This window comes from Periplaneta americana, chromosome 1 (genome assembly GCF_040183065.1).
Source record: "Periplaneta americana isolate PAMFEO1 chromosome 1, P.americana_PAMFEO1_priV1, whole genome shotgun sequence".
Classification (NCBI taxonomy): Eukaryota; Metazoa; Arthropoda; class Insecta; order Blattodea; family Blattidae; genus Periplaneta; species Periplaneta americana.
In genome coordinates, this window is record NC_091117.1 from 167,485,250 (window position 1) to 167,512,529 (window position 27,280).

At 33.5% G+C, this 27,280-nt stretch overlaps 2 protein-coding genes across 2 annotated transcripts in view; one reads left to right on the forward strand and one right to left on the reverse strand.

The window, feature by feature from the left end:
- Positions 1–15,786, forward strand: part of LOC138703635 (PC4 and SFRS1-interacting protein-like) — a 103,045-nt gene extending 87,259 nt beyond the window's left edge. Inside the window, exons 11-16 of the mRNA XM_069831691.1 lie at positions 3,111–3,285; positions 8,069–8,122; positions 8,208–8,273; positions 9,653–9,779; positions 12,077–12,201; positions 14,494–15,786. Of these exons, the coding sequence (XP_069687792.1) occupies positions 3,111–3,285; positions 8,069–8,122; positions 8,208–8,273; positions 9,653–9,779; positions 12,077–12,201; positions 14,494–14,520 (574 nt within the window). The 3' untranslated portion in view covers positions 14,521–15,786. The remainder of the gene's footprint in view (positions 1–3,110; positions 3,286–8,068; positions 8,123–8,207; positions 8,274–9,652; positions 9,780–12,076; positions 12,202–14,493) is intronic.
- A 1,790-nt stretch (positions 15,787–17,576) lies between these two features.
- On the reverse strand, positions 17,577–25,707 carry LOC138703643 (alkaline phosphatase 4-like). The gene is made up of 2 exons (XM_069831704.1): positions 25,580–25,707; positions 17,577–20,216 (listed from the first exon to the last, which is right to left on the reverse strand). Exon 2 carries the CDS (start codon positions 20,200–20,202, stop codon positions 18,622–18,624), a length of 1,581 nt encoding a protein of 526 aa, XP_069687805.1. The 5' UTR covers positions 20,203–20,216; positions 25,580–25,707; the 3' UTR covers positions 17,577–18,621.
- Between the last annotated feature and the right edge of the window lie 1,573 nt (positions 25,708–27,280).

A 27,280-nucleotide genomic window follows, 5' to 3' on the forward strand; every position in this document is an offset into this window, starting at 1 on the left:
CAGCTCTTGTTCATGGCGAATGCTGAGTTCGTAGGGAGTACAGTTGCATCAAAGTTAAGTGTAGTATAAAATAAATAAATGAATACAGGTAATAGTGCTGTGTGTTTAAGTTATAACCAAAGTATTGGCATATCTTTACGTGAGAAATAATCTTTGATCATAAACTAATGGTTGAATATTCTCCCGAAAAATGGAGGAAATTATGTGAGCATGTGCGGAAAATAGAGGACACATATTTTGAAGCAGAAGTAAACAACATAATCCAATGAGAATCACGATAATAGCGGCCTAGTACTGCCAACTTGGGTTAAGACACAGATTCTGAATGGTGATCGATGCCGGGGAATGCACAGAGGGGAACACGTAGCGAGTGTGGGTGAAGGAAATGAGTTAGGTTTCCACCATAGTTGCATTTTCTAAGTGGTCTAGCTATAGCTCTGAAAGAATCCCTATTTCACAGTCTGAAAAATTCGGGAGTCTCTTTTTGTTCTCCATATTCATTTTATATATCTGTAGCATATAAGCAGATAAATCAAACAGAATAGTCTAACAAAATCGAAGCGCGTAAGAATTGGGTACGATCTGTTTTTATCTTTGCTCTCCTATGGATGCTTTCCTTTGAAAAAAAATGGCATGTGATCTCTGAGTTAACCCAGGTGAAGAGGACAGTCAGAGGAATGGGTTTCTAGGACCGAGGATCATCGTTGATGCAGCATAATTGTATTTTGATTGTTGTTTTCTTTTTAATGTGTTTTCCTTGATCATTACGTTTTTGTTCGAGATTGATGCACTCGGCCATTAATGTTACTAGGTTCTAATTAAATTTTGTCACTGGTATTAGCTCGTTTGCCTGCTGACCTGGGGCTGTGCTTAGGATTGGATTCAGTAGGATTTTTCTGTTGTCTTCTCCAACTGTAAGGCAAATGTTGGTAATACCTGTTGAACCCTTGGCAGATACCTACCTCTATTACCAATTCCATTAACACTAAATACAGCATCGTTAAATAACAGACTAAAAAATAATACCACTCTCTCTATTTAAGAATTTTTCTCCACACAATGCATCATAAATAGGCCATATGTCCATATTGCTGTATATCCTACTTTTTTTTTTTCCAGCTATGTTTTCTCTAATCTGTATTTTATTATTACCTAAAACTGCCTCTAAGTTGGCCTGAACATTTTTCATTATAGCAATTTCATCAACTAGTTTAGCTCCAGACATCTGCAATGAAGTTAAAGGCAGGAATCTGAAATTTGACTTTATATGGAATAAATTTCCTTCAACATGAAGAGTGTTACTGCAGTTCATTCATACAGGACAACAGTGGATCGTTGACTGGGCACTGTGAGCAAGGTCATATGCCAAATTTGGTGGCTTCAGCTGTAATTGGAAACTACTGGTATATGTAACTACAATCTGTTCATTCAGATGTTTTGAAAGGACTTGCTGTACTAATGTTCTAGCATGTTTAATTTCGGAAGAAGACTGGGAAAGAAATGAAGAAACCTGTTACTCTTTACATGCATGTAGCGTGCGCGCACACACACACACACACACACACACACACACACACACACACACACACACACACACAAACAAACCCCTCTCCCCCTCCCTCTTACTCCCTTCCATCTCCTCCCCTTTCCACTTGTCTCTCTTATTTTCTCTCATAAAGAAAGATGCATAAATACAAAATTCTGTGTCCAGTCTTGCCATTACTCTGTTTTCAACCTGATAATGATTGGGGAGACCTCTGTTAAAAATGTGGAAACATGTTGATTCATAATTTTAAAAGTTAGCAGAGCCATAGCTGTAACCTGTCGATATACTAGTGCATTCATTCATTCATTCATTCATTCATTCATTCATTCATTCATTCATTCATTCATTCATTCATTCATTCATTCAAAGTTTTCTGCCTTCCTTTTACTCTATGATTCATATATCTTAATGTTATCTTATCACCTGATAACTTCTTCTACCTCTAATTTTTCTCCCCTTCACCATTCCTTTCAGTGCATCCTTTAGTAGGCAGTTTCTTCTTAGTCAGTGATGTAGCCACTTTCTTTTTCTCTCGATCAGTTTCAGCATGATAGTGCAAAATGTAGATATGAAAATGAGTTAAGTCTAGACCATTTGAAAAGAGCCTCAAACTTGCTGCTGCTGTGAATCCTGCCACCACTGCTGCTTCGTCTTCTTAAAAAGAAAACAAATGTATCTTTTTATCTTACGAAATCATATATTTAGAGAAAGTTTAATGCGAAAATAAAACTGGTTCATAATTTATAATTTTTTATTATTATTATTATTATTATTATTATTATTATTATTATTATATCATCATCACCATCGTCATTAGTATTTTTGTTTTTGTTGTTTTGCTATTAGTAGTATTGTCTTTATTCTAGTATGCCTATAGTCATATTTTTACATGGTAGAAGTGGTTGTAGTTTAATTAAACTGAAGTGTTCACTATGTTTGGTGGAAGGAAATAGTTTTACATGTCGGCCTGGGCAGTGTAGTTGGTATAGCACTGGCCTTCTGTGCTCGATGTTGCGGGTTCGATTCCGGTCCAGGTTGATGACATTCAAGTGTGCTTAAATGTGACATGCTCATGTCAGTAGATCTACTGGCATATAAAAGAACTCCTGCAGGACAAAATTCCGGCATACCGGCAACGCTGGCATTGGCAGTTGCAAGCATTGTTAAATAAACCATAATTTTTAACAGTTTTACTTTAGCTTGTATGAGGAATTTATCCGCAATAATTAATTTATTGTGAACTTTTAATTAATTTTGTGATGAAGGTGTTTAATTTTGCAACCATGTATGGAAATTTAATTTTTTCAATGTTTTGGAATTACAGATTTCTTACTGAAGGTAATGTTGCTCGGGTTTATATTGTTTGAGATAGCCTAGCATTATGAATCAAACCAAGTAGGCGAACTTTAGAGATCTCAAGCCCTGAAAATGAAACTTGTAAGTAGTTTCAAAACATTGGAGAAATTAATTTCCATGCAAAGTTAATCTCAAAATCTTGATCACAAACCAACCACTGTGAAAGCCTGAAATCTCTTATCACTTAATTTTATACAACAATTTTCAGATGGCTGAAACTAGAATCTCGCCTTGTAGAACTGGATGCTCTAGTAAAATCGAATCTTAGTCTGACAAAGGCAGATCCTGACCGGTGCTTGTCGCATTTAGATGAGATATCCTCACTCACAATTGATCCCCTAATGCTGAAGAAACATCCCCAGGTTGTGGAAACAATAAAAAAGGTATGTTGTAACACTTGTGTGCAGAGTGAAAGAAATGTCTTCTTTTGATCTTTTCTTCTAGATTTCTGTTATTTGTGTCCAGTATGTCTTGGGTTGTATCTCCTAAAAGAAAGAATTTAGAGGCAGTGGAGAAATATATTAAACAGTATGGAGAAATTTAAATTAAATAAGTTTTTATTCCTGTTTTTAAAATCATTAGTTTAAAAACCGTATTCCACTTAAGAAACTTCTAAATTAAAACACAGTGACATTCATTCTTTGCTTTCTTAAAATGTATGTCACTATTAGAGAGTTGGCTTAACTGATGTGATACATCATACCAATGTATTAAGCAGTTTCTTCACATGCTGCCTATGTATGCAGTTCATTGATAATATAATTTTAAATTGTTAGTGAATAGCTAAATGTACCAACAGTGACAGATGTAGATAGGAAGCAAGGTCCTGTATGGGGTAAGTTAATTAAAATTGATAAAGATTAAAGATGTAATGCAAAATCTTGTTATTTAGAAATGCAAGTATTAGAAAACAGACATAAAAACTCATATAAATTGCAAGAAGACACACTTGTTTAAAGTAATGAATCAATACACACAGTTGCAGTGGCAAAAGTGTTGTTCTCATCTCAGAGCAGTGCAAGATAAATACCGTGAATTTGATGGACTGATTGACGAAACAGTGAATGAAGTACTTATTAACTTAGGAGCTAATTCCAATACAGAATAGAGAAAATGCATCTCTCATGGTTAATCCTTGATCTCATCTCACCATCCATCTACCATCTTCCTATCGCCATTTCCATCGGTTGTAAATGATCTAGTAGTTGATATAACGTGGTTAAATAATCAACTAAAAAGGTATTTAGATATCTTCTCGACAGTAAAAATATTAACATCAGGTATCCAACCAACATACTAGGTTTGATCGTACAGCAGTTTCCAACAGTTTGCAACAGTCATGAGCATGCGCACATCAACTTTTCTGCTCGTAAGTTGCAAGTGTGCATGCTCATGACAGTTGGAAACTGCTCTATGCACAAACGTACAATGTATATTGCCCATATATATGTATGTATCCAATGCCTACCCACTTCACGTTACGTGATTCGATATTGCCCATATTTCACTAACTAAATTGTTCTTACACCTTTTTCTGAACTTAAAAGAGTGTTAGGTAACAGAATTAATGTATAAAGTGACTGTAAAGTCTAAACAATTGGAGTTGCACCAAACAATAATATTGGATATGGTTAGAGGATGGATTAAAGGAAAAGTTTTTTTTTCTTCTTTGTGAAAATGTTTCTAACAATAGCACAGTTACTAATATCTTTATCTTAAATTGTGATACATGTGTTTTACAGCAAAATAAATTATTTATTATTTTGGCAAATTTTATTCAATATTTGCATGTTCTTATTTTTTGTAAATATTTGATTCTCAGTGCTGGGTTTTGTAATAACTTTAGATTTTGATCATAACAACCACAACTTAACAACAGAAAGCTTTAATTGGAAAGACACATTCATTGCAAAAACCCCCTATTGCTGAACATTGCCAGTCACTGATACTTAGCAGGTAACAAAATAGAATGTCTTCGTCCCATACATCCATCTGAAAGATTGCTTTTATTCACTAGTATTACAGTTAGGTAAGGTCTAATGTGTGAGTATCCAGAGAATTTTGTGGAACTGGGAGTGTCACTCTAAGATGTTCCTCACCTTCAGTATTCAGATAATTTTTTTATATAATATATTGTAAAGATAACTGCACGCTTTGTATTCTTCACGTGACATAATTAGGAACATTAAATCCAGACGTTTGAGATGAGCAGAACATGTGGCACGTATGGGCGAATCCAGAAATGCTTATAGAGTGTTAGTTGGGAGGCCAGAGGAAAAAAGATCTTTGGGGAGGCCGAGACGTAGATGGGAGGATAATATTAAAATGGATTTGAGGGAGGTGGGATATGATGATAGAGACTGGATTAATCTTGCACAGGATAGGAACCAATGACGGGCTTATGTGATGGTGGCAATGAACTTCCGGTTTCCTTAAAAGCCATTTGTAAGTAGGTAATATTATAAAGATGGATAGAACAATGGCAGTTACATTGCATTCCAAGGCAGAAGAATTTGCAAGTGAGAGTCTTATCTGAGACTAATACATTAATGTGCAAATTTTCTAATGTGAGGGTAGATTGGGAGAAACGAGATAGTGTCTAAACATTGTTTAAAAAATAAAGAAAACCTGTGACTGAAAGAAAAAAAGTGAAGCACCTAAAAGCCAAGCATCAATTGAAAGCTCGTTAAATCATCAAAAGAAGGCCAAACAAGAAAGAATAGAGTTTGTAATAGATATGACGAAAATATTTTAAAATGCAAATACTCCTATTAAAAAGGTGGATGAATCAGCAGTTAGAAACTGGTTTCAGATATGTTCCAGGTGGGAATTTTCCTTAATATATACAGTATCTATTATTATTATTATTATTATTATTATTATTATTATTATTATTATTATTATAGCTGCTGCTGCTTTAATGAGGTTAATAATTCCATTTTTAAGTATCAGTACCATCTTGCAAAAATATTCAGTTACCCGTAAAATGAAGTTAATTTGAAGTTTTAAAAGCTAATTTGAAGTATGTTTTCAATCAGACCTACAATTTATATAACAGTTATTTTATGTTAATTAATAAAAATACTATTTCTTAATTGCTTAGGATTGGGAGACCTCTCCGAGGCCAATCAATTGAGGCAGAATATGTTCCTCACTGTGGTGAATATAATATAAGAAAATCTTTAGTTGGCGAACAAGATTTAGCTATAATTTGTAATGAAACAGAATTGGCAGGTCACTGCATGTTTGCCATCCTAGTTAAAAACAAGATGCTTCATTCCAGCAAGAAGTATATCTTTTAGACTGTAAATTTTTGGACTCTGCAAATTGTTTGACCTTTCACAGGTTATCCTTGAAACAATAGAAGTATTTTCAATTTACTTCAAAAACGTAAAATATTTTGTAACTGTTTCTGCTCCCTCCATGCTAAAATGTTTTAATTTGATAAAGAGCATAATGGGGGATCACCTGATTCACATAGGTCGTTGTACTCATAAATTTAGTCTTTTTGAAGATGTTTTGCGAAAAAATTGAAATGAAATTAAATCATTAGCATCGAAAACCAAGTTTTCATTTGTTATGGAAAATAGACACATGTACAGCTCATACCTATATGAAAACCACTATGCTGACCCAATTCCCATGTTACCTAGATGGATTTAAATCTGTAGATTGAATATCCCTATGGTCACATTCTTTGTGTCCAAAGTAAATGAATTGAAGTGTAGAATGAATGTAATAATTTTTGGCCATATAGGAGAATCAATAGGCGAAATAATTAAAACGTTCAGTTCACATTAAAAAAAATAACAACAGAATTGTTAAAGAATATAAGTGACCTAATCATCGAAAAGATTGAAAAATATAAGTTACATGATTCCTATTCATTGTTTGTAACTTTAAATGAATTATTTAACCCAGCAAATATTGTTCAGATGATTTTTAAAAATGTTACAACACTCATGGAAAGAGCTGGAAGATAAGATATGTAAAAGATATTAAAAGCCCTGATTGTAGTGTAGCATTTCTTGCTTTGAAGGAATTGTAGTGTAGCATTTCTTGCTTTGAAGTAAATAGTTTTGAAGCATGCAGCCATTACTTCCAATGTTTGGATTAACATGATTGAAGCATTTGCAGGCTCTCATATATAATTGCTCTGAATATACATATGTTGTGTTAAAATGTGTCTCAGTTCCTTTTGCATCTATGGAGTGTAAAGATTTTTTTTGAACCCCCATCCCCCAAATATAAAAATTTAATTCCCGTGATCGTAAGTGAAGAATGAAAGAAAAAACTGTGTGACTTGTACTATGGTTTTATTCTGCAAATAAAAAATAGCAAGTGCTACATAATGGAAATATGAAATAATATTCTCGCAGTATTGTAAAGTTGTGTTTAATTTTACCATATTCAATAAATTAATATATCAGTCGTATTTTTTATCATTATTTTGATCCCTAATACATGTTAATGTAATATAGCACTATTTTTAAACGTACAGTAAAAAAGTTCAAACAAAATTATACGAAATTGTTGTAATAATGTCAAAATTAATTTGCGATAAAACACGGAATGTGATATTTTTATCGTATTTTTTTCTTTCAAAATTAATGCGAATTTCTGTGTTCCCTAGTATAGTTAGGGTCAAGACAGAAATCATTGGCAAGTTATAACTTTTACTACTATATGGACAATGTTTGTAGCATAAAATAATCTGGAATGCATACTGGGAGGTAGAATAGACCTAAACCATCCTTTGACAAGAAAAATTCCTCAAGAGGGAGATGAAAAGACTGCTCTCAAGAGAAAAATGTGTGAAATCAATTGTAAAATGTTAAAAAAGAGGTGTTATATTGGTGATATTGATATTTCACTTGATGTTTCATCCCCCTCCCCATTTCTATTGCTGGTCAGTGTAGGTCCTCTTCCATTCTATATAAGCTATGTCTACATTTTTTACAGTGAAAACAATAATTATTAATTATTCATTGCTTACAGTAAAATTAAAGATGTACAGTATATTCATATATATTTTTATGAAGAAATAAATACAGTTTCAGAAACAACATTTACAGAGCTGTCTCTTCTATTTACTTGTGCTTTTTGTGTGTGTATATATATATATATATATTATTCTAAATGTCATTTGCTTTCTTTCTTTTTCAGTTAAGAAGATACATAGGTAATATAGCAGAATGGAACTATGATGATGACGAGAAAGTAAGTGTGTAATGTCGTGTGAAATAACACATGTGAATTCAAACAGAACTGTTTGAATATTTTATATTTTTAAATATGTTTTCAGGCGAAGTTTTCGTCAAAGGCCAGCCAAATAAGAGACAAAGCAGATCATATCTACAATAAATTCAAGGTCAGTATGAGGATTCCATGTTACTGTAAGCTAATATTTAAATTTAAAAATAGCAATTTGTTGTACAAGAGTTTGTGGATAAGGTTTTGTCTTTATTAAACATATATCATATTTAATATTGAAAACTGCTTTAATTGGTTTATACCATACAATGCAAAGCAGGAACAAAGTTAAAAAGAATGTTTGTGTGTGTGTGTGTGTGTGTGTGTGTGTGCGTGCGTGCGTGCGTGCGCGCGTGTGCACGCGCTCTTGATACATTTATCCCACTGTGAGATAAGACGATCATCAATCCCATTCTTGAAAAAGCTTGTGGGCTGTCTACTGAATCAGTTCTTTATTCAGTCACACATGTCTTCGTCTCATGCAAAACGAAGTCCGTGAATGTCTTTCTCCAACTCTCCAAAAATGTGACAATCGCATGGGGAGAGATCTGGGTTGTAGGAGGTATGTTGAAGTGTTTCCCAACCAAATCTCTGAATCCTACTATTGCTTTTTTCCCAATTAGGTGGTACAGCGGTATTCCATACTTCGTTATAAAGGGTTAACAATGTCGATCTTGCTCTTGGGCCAAGATGTTTTAAGAATTCTGGGTGTATGTCATCTGGACCAAGTGATTTCTTGTGCATGTCTTTGGTGATAGTTAAGATTAACTTTTGCAGTCATTGCCAATGGCCAGTCTTGACTACATCACTACTGGCAGGAGTAAAAGAAACCATTAGAGTTTGGAAATCGCGAGTCTTTACAATATCAAAAGGACAAAGAGGTTGTGATTATCTTCCTTGATACACCAACATGCAGTCATCCCAAACCTACCATTACAGCAGTGTATTGTCTGTCAAATTTAAAAATCTGGAGCAAAAGCATTTGAAAACATAACCACGGGAATATGTTTTAAAGTGCTTAGTATTAAACAAAGAAATGTAACGATCAGAGGATATAGCGAGTTTGTACTAAGAAGCACAATGTAAAATAATGTAGAACTCCAATCCTGCCATATTCATACACATATGCACAGATAAATAATTCTATTAAAGGTCTGTAATAAAATAACATGCCTGATTTTAATGCCACTGATTGAACCCATAAACGTCATGTGTTAGCAAGCATGAAAACACTTCCCCTCACTCTCTCTCTCTCTCTCTCTCTCGTATTCGTGTGCTTGCACGCGCGCACACACAAACATCTCTATCCTCCCCTTCCTGTTCAGTACTCAATATTTCTGTTTTTATAATAAATTGGACAAGTGTGATATTAAGAATTCTGTTTGTACTAGGCCTGTTTTTTAGTAAAGAGGTGAATTTTGTATGTTTACATAATTATATTCCATTGTTACATATTTTATATCAACCAACATTAATATTAATTTCTCTTTGTTGCAGGCTATGTTTACTGTTCCTGAAGGAAGGACGTTTTGGCAAGCATTTGCTGATTACGTTACATTATTTAAGCAACAAACAAGTCATCTTAGTCAAGATAAAATGTATGCTCTTACGGTGGACCCAAATGGTATGGTTTACTGTGCTAATTTTATGTAGATATACATTAATATACACTGACTGCAAATAAAAGTGAAACATTTCATAAAAAGTCTAATCATCGTCAGTAAACTACCAATTTAGAGAAACAATTATTAAATTGAGTAGGTAACTTTTATGACTAAGGAAACATGAATTCAACATTTTTGGAGATGAATATAATGTTAAGAGGTTATAAAATGCCACCCCATGAGGCACTTTCTACCCCTAAGCGCCAGGCTGTGTGCTTTATGATTTTACAACACAGACCAACAATAAAGCCTTTTTTAAGTTTTACAATTGTGCAGTGGTCACTATTGATGAATTATCGATGTGTGTCACTTTTCTGTCATAAATAAATATTTGTCTTCAGGTTCTGTTTTGAATTTAATAAATGGAGATGTCTCTATAATGTTCACATTGGTTGAGGTTGGATGACTCATTTGTTTTGTGGCTAATGCCATTGATGCATCTTTCGGGAGCATCCAACATGTCCTTCAGCTATTCTGTGAATTCGGTACCTACCATAGGTGACCGTTATCGGGCCATGGCAAGTCTACATCCACCAGGGATGACAGGTTTCTGATTCTCCATGTCCATGTCGTATGATATCTCCACACGACCACAGTCCAGGCCAGAAATCATCTCGAAACAGTAAGGAACGTCACTGTGAGTAAGAGGAATGTTAGAGGAAGACTCTGGGAAGCCAATTTGACCTCAAGAAGACCTGCAGTTTCTCCTTAGCTCACCTCCAGCACCTGCCAGCGTGATTACAGTTCACATGTCAATACTGGAATTGGATTGTGGAGCAGTGGTCAGTGGTGCTGTTCACGTATGAGTCGGGATTTTGCTTCTAATTACCTGATGATAGAGAGTATAGAAAAAATTTGGGGAGCAATATTCGTCTTGCAACTTCTCAGACAAAATGCTGTTTGGTGATGGCTGTGTCATGGTATGGGCCGGTCTCAGTTTTGGAGCTCAAATGGAGCTTGTTTTCGTCGATAAAAGCATTTTGAATGTGCACCGATACATAGTGAAATTATTAGCAAACCATGTAATCCCCTTCCCCATTGATCAGTCGAGATGGGTTCCTCCAAGTTGGTGATCAGGGGATGCAATGGTGGCTCTCGTGCTCTTTTTTTCCGCGCATTTCCCGACAGACAGTTGCAGCGACGTCACAGACAAATTCTGAGCCTGAGAGAATTTTATGTCGCACTCCTCGTATGGAAGAGAAATCGAGAACACACTCTCTATCCTGTACTCGATAAAGATCACGGTCAGGAGCACGACGTACTGCAAGTGAGTCGCCACTGTCGAGAACTAAACTGTCGCAGTCGAAGGCACAGGGTCATACAAAAGAACAGAAGGGAAAAATCCCTTGTAAAGCCACCATCATTATTTAGCTCCTCGTGATGACTGATATTATACAATGGAACGTGAACAGTGTACGCAGCAGGTATACACTACTACAACAATTGATCTATCATGAGAACCCTGCTATTTTATGTCTTTAGGAGACACACCTCCGACCTGAAAATTCCCTGAATATCTCAGGATACTATCTTCACTGGTATGATCATCTTACCGGTATTTGTGCCAACGGAGGTTGTGCCCTCCTACTCCACCAAAGTATCTTTTCCTCTGTCGTCAATATTAACACACCACATCAATATATAGCCGCAACAATAACTCTTCCTAGCATTCAGTTTTCAATAGTCTGTATGTATATGCCCCCCAGATACACCATTCACTGTGAATGACATTGAAGATATCCTGTCACAGGTATCTTCTCCATATTTATTAGTGGGGGATTTCAATGCATCCAACCACTCTTGGAGCTCAAATTCCGATGATGACAGAGGAAATAAAATAGCAGAGGTATGTACCCATTTAAATCTCGTTGTCCTGAATTCAGGGGAAGCAACACACCTATCCTTCGCTTACAGTACTTAATCCATAATAGATATATCCATTTGTAGCCCAGTTTTGTCCACGCATTTCGAATGGTCTGTGATTCACGACCTATATGGTAGTGACCACTACCCCATCCAAATATGTATGTCCGCTTTACGTCCTGCAGAATCTGGGAGTTTTGTGGTTACATATTTAAAAATATTCCTTGACCTGTGCTTTTGGGTAGTGCACTTTCAGATGTTGTGTGTTGCTAATCGAACTTCATAACTTTACCTTTAAACATTATTAAAATTAAAATTTATTATTTTTAGTAACATTTGTAATTTTCAAGCACCTACTTCAAAAAATGTTCGTTTATTTTTTTTCTTGTGACAGTAAGTAAAAATAATACGGAGTCAGGATCATCAGAGGAGGAACAAGTAGACAGGCCATCCCAAGATGCCCTTGAGGACTCTGAAGAAGAGGAGGAAAACAGAGCACCAGAACTAAAAAAACTGCCAGTAAGAGAAATTATTCTTATACAGAAGTTTTGTTTTTGTTAGTATTATTAACCATAATTAATTTAATTTGATGACACATTAAAGGACTTTGATGATAGTCTAATCTTTTGTAATTCAGCCATTCTTTTTTGTGAATTGAGTAAATAACTGATATCTCTTTATTAAAGACTTAAAATTGTACCTATATAAATTTGAGGTTAATGTTCGTTTGAATTGTTCAAATTCAAATGTATTTATTTAATATATTAGGTTTCACCTACATTAGGCATTGCAGTCCGAAAGAGCAAAAGCTCATCCTTGGGCGCAGTCAGTTCCGTTATACAAAATATTTTACAAAATTGAAGAGAATTCATTGAGCACAATAACATTAATATATAGTAAAACTACAGACAGCATGTAATAATATATACAAATATAGAAAATATAAAAGTACATGAGTATTAGATTTAAATTTTATACTCAGCTTAAGAAAATACAAAACAATTAAATAATTAATCTAATTTGTTTCCTAAATCTGTGTGTGTTAAGTGTGCTTAGTTCAGGGTAAGATCTAATATTAGTGCATTATATATTCTGAGTCCAAATGTTGAATATATTATTATTATTATTATTATTATTATTATTATTATTATTATTATTATTATTATTATTATTATTATTATTATTATTATTATTTGGAGACTTAATAGGAGAGGAAGAAAAGGAGAATCGTTTACGAAATAACAATGCAAACATTTCAGTGGCTCGGCAAAGAGAAACTAGCATTGAACACTTTGAGCGACATGCCGATATCTGAGTTTCAACTTGCCAGGTTCGAGAAAGAGAAAATAGTGCTGAATGTTCTCAGAGGATTAACGAACGACAATGTGTTACTAGAACTAGAGAGTGTAGTCGAGAATCAGTAAGCAGTAATAGTATATTAGGATTCCATCACGATACAAATATTGTTTATGATCATTTGAATGGTATTTAAATAGACAATAAGGATGAAAATATACAATAAATCCAATGGAAACAATGGGTTAATGGGCCAAGCGGATTATGTTGCACTGCTGGAAAAGTTGTTCTTGAGATTCAAGAGTCCCCACAACCAATTAAAAACTTATAGGAGTACATCCGTTATCAACACACTTTTTAAACAATATAGTAAGACAGTATAGCACCATATTCCAAATTGGAAGCCTTCTTCCAGCTCTCAGTTCTTACAAATATGTTCTTTGTTTCAGACGCTGGTAAATTGTCTGTTAGGTCTAATATAGTATCAAGCTTAAAAGTAGAATTGGTTGAACAAGTCCAGAAAGTATTGCATGATAACAGTTACTTCATAGTTTTAAATGCAATTTTGAAAATAATTCACGAGCAAACTATTTACAACTTATAATAAGAGAATTTTTTGCTAAGTAATAACAAAGTTGTATTTGAAAATATAATAAATTTAAGTCGATATTTATTTGTAAAAAGTGCAGTGTAGCACACAGGCATGGCTAGTAGAGTAACAAATTTTGCATAATCATTTGATTATAGAATGCTCCCCAGAGTCGTGGAAGGAAATAGAACCTTATTAGCTCTTTATTTTTAATGTATTATATAGACAAATAGTCTGGAAGGAGTAGAATTTTGACAAAATAAAATTATTTTTTAAATCTTGTGCATATTCTTAGTAAAATCTGATTAAATGTCATTATAGTCACACTTTTTTAATATTCTCACATGCTCCTCTGCTAGATTTAACTATATTTTAATAACCAAGTTACAAGGATTTATAAAGTTTATGTTCAGTTGCTAGGTGGTTAGTGTTCATTTTCATGGCAGTAATTTTAATGATAACTAAATAATTTGATATCACACAATTTTTCAGTTCGTATACTGTACAGATATGAGGTAGGGCTGTTTAATCAATTCTTTTTTTTTTCTTTCTTTCTTTCTTTCTTTTCTTTTATTTGTCTTACTGAATTAGAATAAATGAAAGATTATATTGATGTGATCAATAATGGCTGAATGTGGTTACCAAATTTGTACATACTGCATGGCGATTTTGTAAATCTTCCCTTTTCCTTCTATATAGAAGAGAAGAGTGGACTAGTATATACAATAGGTATTGATTTTGGAACTAATTGTATAATTTATGTCCACTTAGTCTTAACAGTAAATATCTCGATGACTAATGAGTATTTTTAAATTTGTAATTTATTGTACACATTTCAGTTCATTATATCTAATACTGTAACTTATTACTATAGTGTCCTATTATGTGAGTTTTTATGCTATTGAGGAAACAAATTTCTTTTACAGAACCGGGATGAAGCAAGACGAAGATGAAGCAACATGTTCATTGTTGAAAATGGTGTAGAGAAATAGCTAGGAGCAAACAGGTCTGATTAGTGTCAATTTCGTGCTTTCATTTCTCTGTTGACATCGTTACAAAATGGCAGTCAGTTCATTGTTAGCTTGCACAATTACCACCCGAAATGCCATATAGTATAATTCTGTAAATACGACCCTTTTGGTTATATGAAGGATAAATATCAGTTATTTCTTTCATTACTGTATATTGATGAAATTAAAGGAAGTAACAGTCTATACTAATACCTTTGATTAATATAAAATATCTCTTTAGTTCCTGGGCATATACAATAAATGTTACTTACTAAATGCTTTTTCAGTCTCTTCATTAAAAGCAGCTATATAATTATTTTCCTTCACATATTTGAGATGATTGTTTTAAACTGAGACCTTAAGTGGCTGAAATAGGCTTAAATACAATCTATTGATCACATCAGTTACTTGATATAAGCCATATTTAACATGCTTTTCTTAATTTTTATATGATAGTTGCAACTGTTACAGAATAATAACTTTAGATTTTGTCATTGAGAAAATTTATCTTTAGAAAATGGGCAATTTTATGTGCTGGTATATGTAGTAGAATAATTCAACGTGAAAGAATTGTTTCATCTGAAATATTAACATTTATTATTATGTAACATTTTAGGTTATTTAATTTGTTCTTTTCGTCATAACAGAGAGCCCATGTAAATTCATTCAGAATGTTGCTATTGGATTGTCATGCATAAATTATGAAAAAGATACAACAGTTTTACTCATGCAACTTTCGGAAAAGTAATATTTTGTGTGATGTTTGTATATGTGTCCTAATGTCAAATATGCACTCTTCTAACATAAAATGTTTGTAGTCTTATGTATAATTTGAATTTTCACTTATTTCACTATCAGAAATAATGCTAAGGACGTGAAATGTATCATACTAAAATACTTCCATGTTTCTTATCGTTAGTGGTTATGTATTAGTGAGTTTGGAACAGGATAAAGAGAAATTTACTTTTTAATAGTTCGTAATTGTAGATTGCCACTTGTGCTCAAGAAAACTATTACTGGAACATAAATCAACTTTGAACATACTCTTCATCTGATGCTTATTATAGTCTTAGAATTCTCTCTTATCATATATGATCCAAGGAATAATACTGCCTGGTTGGCATTGTATGAATATAATGTAAATCGATTTTATACTTAATATATCAATAGTGGATATAAGGGATGTTGGTTCGTTTCAGTAATTGAAAATTTGCAGGCAACAGGTGAGCAATAGAAGATTCTAAATGATTGTTTCAAAACTTCTACTACCTGGTGTCTGGAAAAAAAAAAAAAAAACTATAGGAGATATATATACTACAATCACTCTTTCCCTTATTCTTCTGTTTGATGCATATAATTTAATTTTTTATTATTTTAAAATAAAGTAAACTGGTAGGTTAAAGTCGTCCAGTTAATATCAGTTCTCTTAATAAAAAGTAATTAACATAGTTGTTGTAGTTCTTTAAGCTGTAGTACAAATTGAGACTTAGTATTTTTTTATTAAAAAGGTTAATATTTTGTTTTTATCTGTGTGGTATATATGTATTGAAATATTTTAAATTTATAAATTGTGAATTTCTTAGGAAAAAACGTAGTTATCTGTATAAATATATTAACATAATAATTATTAATACATAATTTACTACATCTTTTTTTATGAGTCTGATGTTCGCTTTAGCAAATAGTATTCAGTCTGTGAGATGTTTCATAGACGAAATTAGTTCATTAGACTTGGCTAAGTTTATGCACATGTCAGCATTTTATAGACACTACTGACATCAGATCTTTGTATAAGCCTGTGGCAACTCGTCATCAGATTGTAATTTGCCAACAGGTTGGAAAAGTGAACCTTACTGTACTACTAACTGCCTGGAGTAAGAAGTACAAAAGAACAAAATTAATTTCAGAGATCTTTGAGATTGAAATTTCTTTAAACACTTAAGAATAGTGTTAAAATAATTATCATTTAAATAATAGTTTTATATTTTACAGTTTGTATATATTCAAGTTAGGTGTCGTCCTTGCAACAGTTTTTATTTCTAACATCTCTTCTATGGAATGCAATGAAATATTTTGTTATAATAAACTGAATACCAGATTCATTTTTATTGTCATTTACAAATAAATGCTTAACACAACACGAATGTGACAAATAAGTCATACTGTAATCACTTATGTTACATGAAGACATAAGAACATGCTTAAAAATAATTGTTAGATTGCATTGAAGTAGCAACATAGCCACACCCGAGTTGAAGCCATGTCGTCAGATTCTAGAACTGTAATCTGTTAACAAGACCAGCAGCAAGTGTAGCAGTTGACTGAAACTGTTCCATGAGACACTCATGGTCTTCAACTCATTTCTTCAGATTCGCTAAAACCACTACTTTCACCATCTTCCTCGATGATCCTGCATTTTACTGTCCTACAGTTGCTATATTTTTCAGCTTACAGCCAAATGCCCCAGCAATTGATAACAGAATTTGAGATAAATTAGGAGCTGAATTCTTTACCGTTAAACAGTCTATCAGTTTTTATCTCCTAGCTCAACTTCACACCTGTTACCAATTGGTCAGCAAATTTAAATTCGAATCTAATTTCTTCGGCACAAAGGTGAAGAATATGCACGCAACACGTTGAATGTAGAAGTTTGCTACAAACACACAGCAACAGCTCTCATGTAAGGAGCACTGTCAGATATTAAGGCAACCACTTTATTTCTATGAGCCCTAACCCTTCCCATAGCATCAAAAATAGTTTCTATGATTACATCTGCATTGCACCATTTAACTATATTAATTTTAATCACCAGGTTCACCAAGAAGCACCATAAGGATACTCACTAGTTTATGATATTTTGCATCACTTATTTGTTCACTGCCACATACACATCTTTGCCTTCTACGTTTGATCGACTATCATTTAAATGGAAGGAATGGTAGACAGGAAAAAATTTCGGGGCAGAAGATATCAAATGATAGACAACATTACCTAAGATATATGGATTGTATGCAGAGACTAAGAGGAAGATGGAAAATAGGAAAGATTGGAGAATGCTGAGTTTGCAGTAAAAGACCTGTCCTTGGGCAGAAAACTATGAATGAATGAATCATTTAAATTGTCTTCTCAACAAGCGACCAGATTTTTCCTTATAATTGTTTCATATGGAACGGTTTAACATTAGTTAATGTTGCTATCCAGTTTCGAAACATGAAGAGGTATTCCAACCACTTTTACCTTTTTCTTCATTCTTTTCTGCCAGGTTGTCATGGTTTCCACTATCTGATCATTTTCTTCCTTTACTAGTTGCTGGAGTATCCTGGTTAGTTTCGTTATATCCATGTTTTCTTGTGTAATGCTTAGCACTTTGAACATGTCCTGGCACCATAGACATCTTGTCAAAATTAATAATATGAGAACATTGGCAGCAAAATAATGATCAACACTGAATTGGTCGAGAAGAAACTCCCGAATTCTTTAGTTTGCGTGGACAATAAAATTAATATTGAAATTTTTATGTTCAGATTAGAGGAGACAGGAGCTGACTGAATAAACTTACAGTAGTTAGTAAGTTATAGCAGCAAACAGAGCTATTCATTGTCGTTGGCAAACGTTCAAATTATGCTACTTTGTTGACGCCACCCTTGTATTCTTCTTAGATTTTTCAATGTAATGACTCTGGAAACTTAAATAAAATTTAAATAATAGCTAACAATTATCATTGTTTTATACTTTCGACTAAGAACAAGAATGACTATAGTCTTATTTTTTGCGGATTGTGCTTTATGCTTTATTTTTTTAAATTATGCTTTATTGTGATTTCAAAATCTGCGTTTTTCAGGCCTATGATAGTTTACAATACCTTTAAGTGTATCAAGTGTGTGATATGTGGTACTGGTACCAACCATTGGTCCAGTATGACATTGTGCTTTTTATGCTTTATGGTTGTCTTGGTAATCAACCTCACTTCATAATTTAAGTCAGCAAAGTTTAATATTCTGGTTCATTTTCAGTAAATGAAGCTGGTAAAACATTATATGTAACTTATAACTTGTTAGATATTCTTAGTGCTTCAACACAGACGTAAATTACACAGATGAGAAAGAATGTACTGTAACTATTTTTTACTGCAGATGAAACAACTTTATCTTTGCAAGCTGCAGCATGAGGGCCAATACATGTAGCACGGCTTATGGCATGAGCTATATAATTATTATAATAAACACTGGAAAACAACTGTGATGATGGCCCATGTGCATAAACTGGTACATCTTCTCCACCGTGTGACTCAGAAGAAAGGTAAATAGGAGAAAAATGACGATAGTAAATATTTTTTCTTTCCGAACCTGAATTATTCAAATCTCTCCATATATTTGAATCAGAATTATTTAATCTGTGATACATATATCCTGGACCATTTGCATAAGTTAATGTCTCATATACTGCTTTTTCATTATTACTTGTGCCCAGAATATCATTGCCACGTTTGGGATATCCATTGAGAGTAATAGAATGAGAATGATCAGCAGTAACAATAATGAGTGTATGTTTTTTATCTGTCATTGATATAGCCGCTGCAATAGCTTCTTCAAATTCCAACGTCTCTTCTAGGGCAAGCATGGCATAATTCTCGTGGTGAGCATGATCAATTCTCCCTCCTTCAACCATAAGAACAAAACCATTTGGATTTTTCATGAGAATGTTAATAGCTTGGATAGTCATGTCAGCAAGAGAAGGTTGGTTTGTAGATTGGTTTTGTCTTTCTCCAGCATATAAAATATGATCAGAACTAAATAGACCGAGTAAATATTCTGTTTTCACCAGATCTATATTTAAGAGCTGTTGTTTTGTTAATACAAATATGCTATTATTTTTCTCCCTCTTCCATTCTTCAGCAAGATTTCTTCCATCTGTCCGGTTGCATTGTATTCGTCCTTTTGTGTCAGGCACACCAAATTGGCTTGCCCCACCACCGAGAATTACTTTAAAATTTCTACCTGGATCATCTTCAACTAGCTGCAAAGCAATGTCTTTTACACATTTCTTAAAAGTGAGTGGAATTTGGCTATCACATTCCCAATTTCTGTTGTTAGTGTGTGCATATAATCCTGCAGGAGTAGCATGAGTCACTCTAGTTGTTGTCACAAACCCCGTGTCTTTACCAGCGTCTTGTGCCCAAGCCATTATAGAGGAAATTTTACTTCTGTCATTAACAGATTTGTCACATTTATTGTAAGTAGCTTTGGCATCTAATCCCAGTATTTGAAAATTAGTTTTGACACCAGTGAACATAGCTGTGGCCGAAGCTGCAGAATCTGTCACTTGCTTGTCTACTGCAAATGTTTTTGAAAGCCCAACAGTTGGAAATTTTTCAAAGCATAGGTGTCCACTTTCACCTGAATCTCCATTTTTTTGGCCTTTGTAAATTCTGGCAGATGTTATAGTTGACATTCCCATTCCATCCCCAACAAAAATTATTACACTTCGTGCCAGCTCTGATTTTTGTTGCTGTAGGATTTCATTCAGTTGTTTCTCTCCTTCATTCATCCAGTACTCGGCATCTTCATTTATGCTGTCTCCTACAGCCATTGCGAAGAGTAAGATTATTTTAAAACTGAATTCCATATCTGAATAAAATGCTGCAAATAAACAAAAATGCAATTATTATTACTGAAATGAAATAGTAATAGTACAGTATATTGGGTTAGTCATGGCATTAATCACATTGGAGTCCTGGATTCTTATGATTTTTCTTAAAATATTTGTGACGAATTTATTAGAAGTGCATTCATGAGAAACACGTTTGCAGCATGCAGTGCTGCATAAGGGTGAGTCCACGTCCTTTTTATCTATTTTTATTTTAGAAACAAGTCCAGTCTCCAAGTTAAAAATGTTTACATAACTATAAACCTATTTATATTAATTACAGCTGGGTAATTATGCTGAACAACTACGCACAAAATAATGCTGAGATTTTTTTATGTAGGCCTAGTTAGGAGAGAATCTTAATAAAATGAAGATTTTTATTTTATTTGATGGTCACAATTGGTACCAGTATTCACAAAATTTAATAGTTAAACTTTCTCAACTAGGTGTTCTAAAACAAAGAATAAAGAATGTTAAACAGTAACATTTAAATGGCAACAAGAAATGATTTACATAAATTTAAATTTAAAAAATTTACCTGCAAGTAAATTAGATACAGGATGGAAGTGAAATAATCCTGCAGATTGAAAGGGACGATAGAATACACTTAAATGAATAGAAAACCTATATTACGTTTTGTGATTAAATGCACGGTTAATTAGAAAATTAAGTTGGAAATTTCAGCAGTCTGACAACATCACTGCTAACACATGGCTCTTTCTTCTCGTAATAGAGATGTAAGAGTTCAACGAACTCAGGTCTGTCTGTCTTATTGAACTACCTCCCATCTCCTTTCTCACTACAATTTTGCAAGCTGGGCACGTTGATCATTGGCTTTAAATTAGTGGTTTTCAAACAACATTACAAGAAAACCATTCACGCTATTGAAATATGCCAGAAGGATAAATTATTATTTATTAGATTTTCTATCGATATGGACAAAAATCACGATCCTACTTGCAATAGTTACCAAATAAGAGGTTGTTAAACATTTGGGGGGGGGGGACATTTTTTTCTGAGAGAACTATAGCCTTTCCACCAATGTGGTATTAACTTTTTTGTTACATATAGCTAGGAACCAGATTTATAGGTTTTTACCTATTTGTTTTTCTTTACTTCTAAACTCATAATTTCTCAGATAACTTTCCGAATTATGATCATAAAAATCTTATATGTAAATTCTGATGAACCTAAAAAAACCTAAATTGGACTTAAAAAAAAAAAAACATAATTAATAAATATGTATTTTTACACATTTACTGCGTTTTATATAAATATATTTAGAAGTTTCAATAGACTACATCTTATGATTTTTATTTTCTTCTGCACAGGAGAAAGCGACCCAATCTGCGGTCTTTAACCCCTCAGTTTTTTGTTGTTTTGGATAAAATGGTTAACAGGGAATTCTGTCTTTCTTTGCATAGCGGACCGTCCTTCAGAGGCTTCACCCTCTCAAGGGCATTGATCGGGACTGTAAGTATTTTGGAATTTCTACTGATCGCAGATATGGTATGCCAGTAGAAGAGTATGAAGTGACTGAACTTTCTCTTGAGATGAATGATCTGCGAAAAAGTCGCATTGTTGAAATTCGTTAAGTTTTCAGGCATATTCTCTGATATAAGTCTGATCTTGCATGTGCGGCTATTAGCTGTGAACCTTTCTGAGATCTCTGTGAGTCTGTCTTATTCTGGTGTTTCTGGCGTTAACATTGAATTTTTATATTTTGTGTTTTGTTAAGCTATGCCAAAACAAGTGAAATCTCACTTATTAAGACAGTGGGTTGGAAATGATTCCCTCTTTATCACTGAGAGAAAAGTTATGTTATTTAAAATTGACTGTAAGTGTACATTTTTTTACAATCAGAGAAATTTTGCAACTCCTTTCACAGTATGGACAAAAAAACCTATTTCACATATTCCAATAACCAAAAATGGACTTCTCAAAACCTAAAAATCCGATCCCTACATATAACATACAAATCATTCTTAGATCTCCATTTTGTTATTTTTAGCATTTTATATGCCTACTATCCATAATCATATCAATATTCTGAAAAATAATACCATGACACATGTTATAATGCTTCATCAATGGAAGAAGGAACAAGAGAAAGTATTTTATAAAGTTTCCCATAAATTACCTGTCTGAACTCATCAATTTCAGAAAAAAAAATCTCAAAATTATTATAATTTTCTTTAAGGCTTTTTCTTATAAATCACCTTCCCCCCAAGAACCAAATTCTGTCTGCGCCACTGTTATTATTATTATTATTATTAATATTATTATTATTATTATTATTATTATTATTATTATTATTATTCCTCTGATTGAGGTTATGGCTGATATGTATATCTGTCAGAGGAAGAATAATTGTTTGCATGCATCTGAAGTCTGATTAGTGTAAATGTAGGTAATCGGTGATGTATGCAATGGAGGGGAAAAAAGGGACTGGCCACTCTACATCATTATCTCCTGGCTTTGTTGCCTCATAAGTGATGTCTTGTTGGTATCACTTGTGAGGTTCAGACCTGTCTTTGGACAGTTGACTAAACAAACTACTACTAATACTACTACTACTACTGCTGATGCTGCCACCACTGCTGCCAACCAATGGATATGTTATATGGAATGAAAATGGTGGTGAAAATTAAAAAAAAAATGACGAAGATGGCAGTGATGAAAATGTTGTAGAAGAAAAAGACAATATTCCAAGTGTTACTGAAGTGATATCTCATGTAAATAATATGTCTTGGTTGGAAAGGCAAAGTGAACCAAACAATGATCGTCTCCTCTATCTTGCTAATATAAAATAATATACAGAGAAGAAATGCAGTGAGTTAGTCTGCCAAACAAAACTTACGGACTTCTTTAAGTCAGTGTTAAACCATGAGCGTTTATAAATAGTGCAACAGAGAAATGAACTATTGCTAAAAACAATACAATAACACGTTTTATGGAATAAGCTGCATAACTAGTGAGTGTCTAGTTTATATTACAATATGTGTTACATTATTTAAATTCATGTATAGAGTTATAGTGTATTAAATTACCAGCTTTCGTAACAGGCCATATGGCCTAATACTTGAAGGGAAGAAGAAGAAGAAGAAGAAGAAGAAGAAGAAGAAGAATTACCGGCTTTACCCATCTCCATGTGACTTGTCATTTCCTTAACACATGGACTATAATTACTTAAGATATATTGCAGTTCAGCTATAATGCTGAAAGTAGCTCCCCCTGCTATATCGGGCTTTTGCTGTATTTTGAACATTTTTAACTTACATGTAAATTCTAGCCCTGCTTATCACCATGGCTACTTTATTTTGGTTCCTTACAATATGGCGTACGCATTTTCAATTGGCTTCAAATAAGTTCTTTGTTCCAAGATAATTTCTTTGGGATCAAGATCTAATTTTTATGTTTCCCCATCTCGTATGTTTGTTGCTAATAAATCCAGTTGCTGTTATGATTATAGGGATGAATTTTATGAACTGAAGTTTGTGTATGACTTTATTTTCAATTGAGAATGGAATGTAATTCGATATGTCATTGGCTAGACTTACATTTATAATAGATATTCGACTTTAATGTATTGATGTTCTGATCTGGAAAGTAGGCAATATTCATTATAAAGATAGGTCATTTAGATAAATGTACTATAAAATATCTGATTTATTTATTAAAGTATCTACCTAGTTTGTTTGTAATAGTGTGCTATAAAATAGTCTGTAATACTGATTTTTTGTTGTTTACTACTAAGCCTACTGTTACTACTACTACTGCCATAGGCACCAACTTGTAAAATTTATTGGGGGTACTCACTCAGAAAAGGTAAACTACATTCACGTTTTTAATATAATTTATGTTGAAACTGTCGAAAGATCTTCTCCATAACAACAAACGACATTGTTAATTGGTAAACATAAACACTCTATTCATAGTTTGTTTAATCAATAATTATTTCATTATTAACAACACTACCATTTTTCAAGAAGATTAATAAAATCTTAACATGTTGTACCACAGAAGGGTGGTCCTTTTGCGAATTACGTTTTCATAGCATATATCTGCCTGCGAATTTCATTTCTCGTGATGAACTCATTTGCTATTTAATCCAAATCTAAATCCAGAGCTTCCCAGTGAGAATGAATGACATCATTCAATTGCTATTGACCCATGGTAGACCTAGTGTAGGATTTAAGTCTATGGAGAGAGGAGAATGATAGCTCAGCAGTAGAGGTAGACACTTGTAGTCTATTGTAAGAACTAGTCTCATGAACTTAAGTTCTGGTAGCATGTCACGAAAAAAAAGCTTCTTTGTGAAAGGGGTCAAAAACAGTTTGAAAATCTGTGATGTGGTGCAGTTTTGATCTTGCAATATCTAATACATATCTCTGCGTAAAAGTAGACTCTCCTTGTCCAAGTCATCTCCATAAAATGAGTCCCTTGTCATCATTCAAACCACCAATTAGAAAATTCTGTGTATAAATAATATGGGTGCTCAACACCCCCAGTAATTTTGGGGGTGCTCAAAATGCAAAGCACCCCCACAGTTGGCAACTACTACTACTACTACTACTACTACTACTACTACTACTACTACTACTACTACTACTACTACTGCTGCTGCTGCTGCTGCTGCTGCTGCTGCTGCTGTTACTACTACCACTATTGCTACTACTGCTATTGCTGCTGCTACGTAGTATGTGTTCAGAAGGAAATGTACTAGCAGAGATGACGTGTTTCTTTTAAAAACGAATTACGGTATATAATAATCAGAAAGTTAAAAAAGTGGCACATTTCAGCTACAATGAAGATACACCAGAGTATGATGATTGTACAGCAAAACAATTTTAATGTTCCATTAAATTTTTCGTAAAAAGCAAAAGCTGCTGCCACTGTCTGTGTATCCAGTTTACTGTACACAATGGTTTTAGTGCGTGTAGCTTTTTCATTATGTGGAAGGTTTACAGCATTATATTTTTTGTAATTTAGTCATTATGATTCTCTGGATGGCCAAGTTCCTGAAAACTTATGTAAAATTATATTCCTTTGGTAATACAAAGCTGATTATTTGAACTTGAGTGTATTTCTGAATTGAATTCATACTAGTATTTATCTCAACAATCCATTAAATAAAGTACCAGTAGTCACTTTTTGAACACAATGTAGGAACTATGTTAAAATAAATATGCTTTCACACCTTTTTATATGTTGTGTTATGAATCTTGTAATATAGATCTACTTAGGATCTTAAGAGATTTACACAATGCATAAAAAATGTTGTATAATAGACTCATGCACACGCTATGTTGACAGTAATAATTAAGAGTTTACACATGTTATAATTTCTTTTTACCTAATTTGCTGCTGAACAATATTATCAGTATATTTTTTCCCCTCTGTCTGCACCTCACTGAATAGGTAGAAATAATTGCAGGATTACTGTCATTCACTGGCAAGGGAACTTTCCATTACGGGTTTCCTTTACTGATAGCGAACCAGTTGACCTTTCTATGTAGTGATAAGAAGTTGTCTTGGACATGCAGTCGCATTTGTTCTTGAAAGTAATAAGGAAAATTCATTTCGTTATTTCTTTCTGACATATTCATGAGCTTTAACCATGACTTTGCATGATTATATTTAGATGGGAAAATATATTTTTATAGCTTACACTTGGTGTAAATTGGATGAATGAATCACATGCTTAATGTTGTCTCATTTTGCCTACGTAAAAAATTACATAACAGTATTCATGGAAAGACCAAATATGATTGATTTGTGGTTTTTATTGGAGGTGGTTAGTGATTATCATGCTCATCATCAAAACCTAGCTTTGCGGGTTCAAGTTTGACTGAATGCTGTGGAGTTTTGAGGACAGTAGGTTAGCCTCCTTTAGAAGGAAAGTGAAGCTGAGTTTCTTGGTTTAAAAGTGATGCGTGAAATAATTTGCTGAATAAGAGGTCTTGCCATTTTATCTTCAAATTAAAATTGACTCTGCCATTTATACCCTCATTTTCATTGGATGTGAAGAATTTTGCTTTTTAGATGCCTCATACATCAGAAGGGCGGCACTGCTACTTACAGACCTGTTACTAAATCTACATATTACTCTGTGAAAAGATTTATTAAATCTACATACTTAGACTTCAACAAACAAAATTTGATAACACAATTCCTGGGAAAAAATGAAACTCCCTGCATCAAAATCCACAGTTAATTCCCGATTTACCACGAAAATCGTCTGTAGCTGCATTTAGATTGGCAATAGGCCATGATTGTTTGGCCAAACACCTGCATAGAATTTGAATAGATCAGTCCCCTAACTGTCCATTGTGCAACTCAAACCAAGAAATGGATTCGGAACACCTCAAAATCTGTGCTTCAGTGGCTGGTCATAATAATATCTTTGAAAAATATTGGAGTGCAAGAGATCAAATGACTTTATTGTCAAATGCCTGGCATTAGAAAATAACAACAACAACAATAACAACATCAGAATTGGAATTCAACTCTTTCAGAGTACAAGAATTAGAAAAATTTTAACTCTTGCACACTATAAGAATTGGGAAAATTCCATCTAAAAGAGAGAGAAAGCAGTTTTGGATTGCAGGGATTGTTTCTGGTCTTGTTGCAGGTTTAATTGAATCGAGATTGAATTGTTGCTTCTCTCTGAGTAACATTTCAGTTTTATTAATTCTTTCTGAGCAGTGATTTGTTTACAACTCAGCACAGCAGCGACACAATTCATTTCCATTCAGTCCGGCCAAGTGTGGTAATTGTTCTTCTACCTAACAAACGATCAGAATTCTCATTTGTTTCTCATATTGCCTTATTAACTTCATACGATGTTCATCCAGGAAGTAAGTTCCAATGGTCGATAAAGAAAACTAAAACATCAATAAGGAAGAAATATTTATTGCACTATTTACATAGATTCACTGGCAACTTCTCAACACTGTCACCACCGTTATTTAGGCATTTATCGTATCTTTACACCAACATTTGTATGCCCGTGTCATAGGAGTTTGGAGCCATGAAGTGACTGCTGTCTGTACCT